Raw genomic sequence first — 3,796 nt, 5'->3', positions numbered from 1 at the left:
TATATAAAGTGATATAATCATGTCTGTTTCTCATGGGAGATTGTATTCAAATATTGTAATAGTATATAATGCTTTTAGTACACTTAAAAATTGAGATATAATTTATATACCATAAAGTTTGCCCGTTTTAAAGTGTAAAATTCAGTGGCATTTATTATATTCACAAGGTTGTGCAACCATCACTGCTGACCAATCCCAGAATATTTACATCGCCTCATAAAGAAATCCTGTACCCATTAGTAGTCATTTCCCATCCCCTTTCCCAGGCCTTGGAAATTGCTATCTACTTCTGGATTTTCCTATTCTGGACATTTTATGTAAATGGAATCATACAATATGTGGCCTTTTGTGTGTGATTACTAAGCCTTTTTAATGATGGTTTTAGCATTTTCAAAGTATGTTCACTTTTTTTTGAAACAGTTTTGCTTTTGTTGTTCAGGCTGGAGTGCAGTACGCAATCTTGGCACACTGCAGCCTCTGCTTCCCGGGTTCAAGCGATTCTCCTGCTTCAGAGTCCTGAGTAGCTGGGATTACAGGCGCCCACCACTATGCTCAGCTGATTTTTGTGTTTTTAGTAGACACGGGGTTTTGCCATGTTGGCCAAGCTGGTCTCGAACTCCTGACCTCAGGTGATCTGCCCGTCTCGGCCTCCCAAAGTGTTGGGATTACAGGCGTGAGCCTCTGCGCCCGTTCAGTATGTTCACTTTTTAAAATAAATGCATAACACCTCTATGAGATAGACAGGAACTTTGTGACATAGTTGTATTGTCAGATTTATTTATATTTATTTATGTGACCTCAATTTACCCTAGGTTGAGGAAAAGAGATACAAAGGTGGCAGGGTGGAAGTTTGGAAAAGTAAAATTAAAGAAAAATAGTACATGATATATGAAAAAATAATTTAGCCCTGTGGGATTTCTCGATTCTATGAATATTAAACTTGATTACATTGCAACTGCAATTAAATACTCTAACTATATTTAAGAACTTAAAATTTGAAGTTGAGTCTTTAGTAGTTATAGGCTGAATTCCATTTCAGTGAGGTCGAAAGCATGGCAGAATTGTGCTCTTGATTATTCCAAACTCTTTAAATCGAAGCCTGTTGCTATGGTGTGCAGAAGGGGTATGATATAAATTTCTTTTAATGAAGCAATTAATAGGTATCTTTTGCTTTTGTACTAATTAACGTACCGAATAGGGGAGTTTAATATAATGAAAATGTAAAGCATTAATTCTTGAAAATTGTAAGTATATTTGAAATTAATATATTAGTAAAGTGTACCATTTTTCTATAAAGGTTATACATTAGGTTTTCTTCCATTTTTCTGTAAATTTCATACATTAGGTTTTCTCTTTTTAATATATTAGAGTGTGCTTTGGGAATGCAAATTTGTGCCGTTTTCGCAATTGAGTTTGTAATTGTTATCCTAAGATCAATAGGATAACAAATCACACAGTAGGCTATCTTGGTGCCTACTATGGCTTCTGCCATTTCCTGGCACAAATAACGTTTTGGCTAAATTATTATTTGGTTCCTATATGGCTTTTTGCCTTGACAAGCTGTGCTCATCTATAAGTTGACAGGAAGGACTTCTTTTGCCTGGAAGCAGGCGTAAATGATCGCCTCATGCTTCTCTTTCTTAGATCTCTTATGCCATTCAACTTTTCTTTCTCAGGATTCTTCTCTCAATGGTAACAGCCCACTGGTCCTTTCTATAATATCATTTCTAAAGGAAGTAAGCTCTAAAAGGGGAAAATTATTGGCAAATGAAAAGAAAATGAGAGGTATCTTGAGTTTAATAAAACTCTTGCCCCTATTCAGCACTTGTAATGGAATCTTTGTCGTTTTAGATGCCCCGTCCTCAGGTTAAGTGGCTTAGCTATGTCCTTAGAATTGCTTTTTCATTTTATCCTTTCCGTACTTGGAATTTTTCTGCTAAATTGAAGTGGAGGAAGTGGAGACAGAGAAAGAGCCATGTATATATTGAGGGGAGGAGGAAATCCTTGGGTAACCAATGAGGAGCGTGGTACCTACTACCAGGAGTCTGGACAGGATTTTTTTGTGTGTGTACATGTGTTTGTATGGATTGCCATATATAAACCAGTATTAGCTTTGAACAGTATGTACATTTTCTTTTTCAGCTGAATTTGTTGTATACATACCTGTTTAGGAGGTTGGCATGGTTTATGACAAATATGTGAGCATATGTATAATTCATTGAATCTTAGAGAGGAATCTTAAAGGCTTTTTACTTCCTGGTTAGCCACCTAAAACAGAAACTTACCCTTAACCAACTCTTGACATTTGGCTTTTACAATTGCCACATTAATGTAGCTATTGGTAGGGAATGTACTACTCTTTCTATGCATCCCATTCTGTTTCTCAATAAACCTACTATTAGAAATTCTACCTTGAACCCCTCTCATTCTATTGACCCAGTCATTTAGCATAATTTTGTTCCTGTGGTGCTAGTCCCTCTTCTATAACAACATTCTTTAGTGGTTTGAAGAGAGATCGATCAAGGGCCTCACTACGTTTTATTTATGCTAAATACACCCAGTTTTTATTGAATTGTTAGTCATGTTACAGGATTTCTGTGATCATCTAATGAACATGTGTTAATTCCTTGACTTGCATGTATTTTTGACTAAAACCCCAAGAAAGAATACATTTTACATCCTGACTCAGTACACCCATATACATACATACATGAGGGTGTATTTTAAAATAAGAATTTCATTAGACAACATATCTTTAACTTGATATTTTTGCTGTTTTTCATTTTTAAAACACGCTGGTTGATTTTTGCCACTTCCTGATGGATCTCAGTTTGGAACACTGTTCTGATTTGTTCATGCTGCAGAACTGAAATAAACAGTTTGCAAAAGCTGGATATTAGGGGTTGTTGCTAAAACAGGTTTTACCTTTAATTCCTCAAAGAGAGTATTCTGATGATGGTTATTAAGTAAATCCTGACAGAATTATTAAGTTCTCGGTGATGAATACAGTGAAACTAAAGTATATGCAACTTTTATTTTTGTCTTTAGGTGGCGACAGACAAGGTTGCAGAAAAGCTGAGCTCTACTCTCTCATGGGTGAAGAACACAGTATCGCATACAGTCAGTCAGATGGCCAGTCAGGTGGCGAGTCCATCTGCTTCATTACATACCACATCCTCATCTACCACACTATCAACACCAGCCCTTTCACCATCTTCCCCATCACAGTTGAGTCCAGACGACTTAGAACTCCTGGCTAAACTGGAAGAACAGAATAGGTGAGTGAGGTTGCTTGGCTTTTTTCTCTCCAATTGTCATACAAATCCAGCCATTCATATTTATTTACATTAAGATTTTTTTTTTCTATTTTTTGGCTCCTTATTTATCAAAGTTGCTTACAGAAGTGTTTGTCTTTTTTGGGGGGAGATTGGTCTTAAAAGAGACTAAAATTTTCTTCTGGCTCAAATAGCTTTATAGGTTTGTTTTCTTACTATAGCAAATTCCCTGAATCCTTCTTTAATTTTATCAGTTTTTTAAAAGGTAAATGAAACTATCACTTTTTAATTTTCAACTCTCTGAACAGTCTCCTTTGGTAAATCGTAAAATAATTTAATCCAGTATAGATAACTGATTTGTGGTTTAGAGTGGAAAGCAAAATATCCTTTTCTCCTAATGGGTATTAAATAGAATAGTTTTCTGCTCTGCTAGGAATGCATATTGACTCTGTGTGTTTCCTTACCGTATTGTTGTCAGAAACTCTTTAGGGCATCATCTCTTTTATATATTTATTTATATA

General features: G+C 35.6%; 1 protein-coding gene across 2 annotated transcripts in view; it reads left to right on the top strand.

Moving 5' to 3' along the window:
* Positions 1-3,796, top strand: part of EVI5 (ecotropic viral integration site 5) — a 307,542-nt gene that overhangs the window by 74,793 nt on the left and 228,953 nt on the right. For both annotated transcript variants that reach the window (XM_011939985.1, XM_011939984.1), the window contains exon 2: positions 3,049-3,278. In XM_011939985.1, the coding sequence (XP_011795375.1) occupies positions 3,049-3,278 (230 nt within the window). The remainder of the gene's footprint in view (positions 1-3,048; positions 3,279-3,796) is intronic.

This window comes from Colobus angolensis, unplaced genomic scaffold (genome assembly GCF_000951035.1).
Source record: "Colobus angolensis palliatus isolate OR3802 unplaced genomic scaffold, Cang.pa_1.0 Scaffold186, whole genome shotgun sequence".
In the NCBI taxonomy this organism is placed as follows: domain Eukaryota; kingdom Metazoa; phylum Chordata; class Mammalia; order Primates; family Cercopithecidae; genus Colobus; species Colobus angolensis.
The sequence above is the reverse complement of the archived record's forward strand: the minus strand, read 5'-3'. Positions and strand labels throughout refer to the sequence as shown.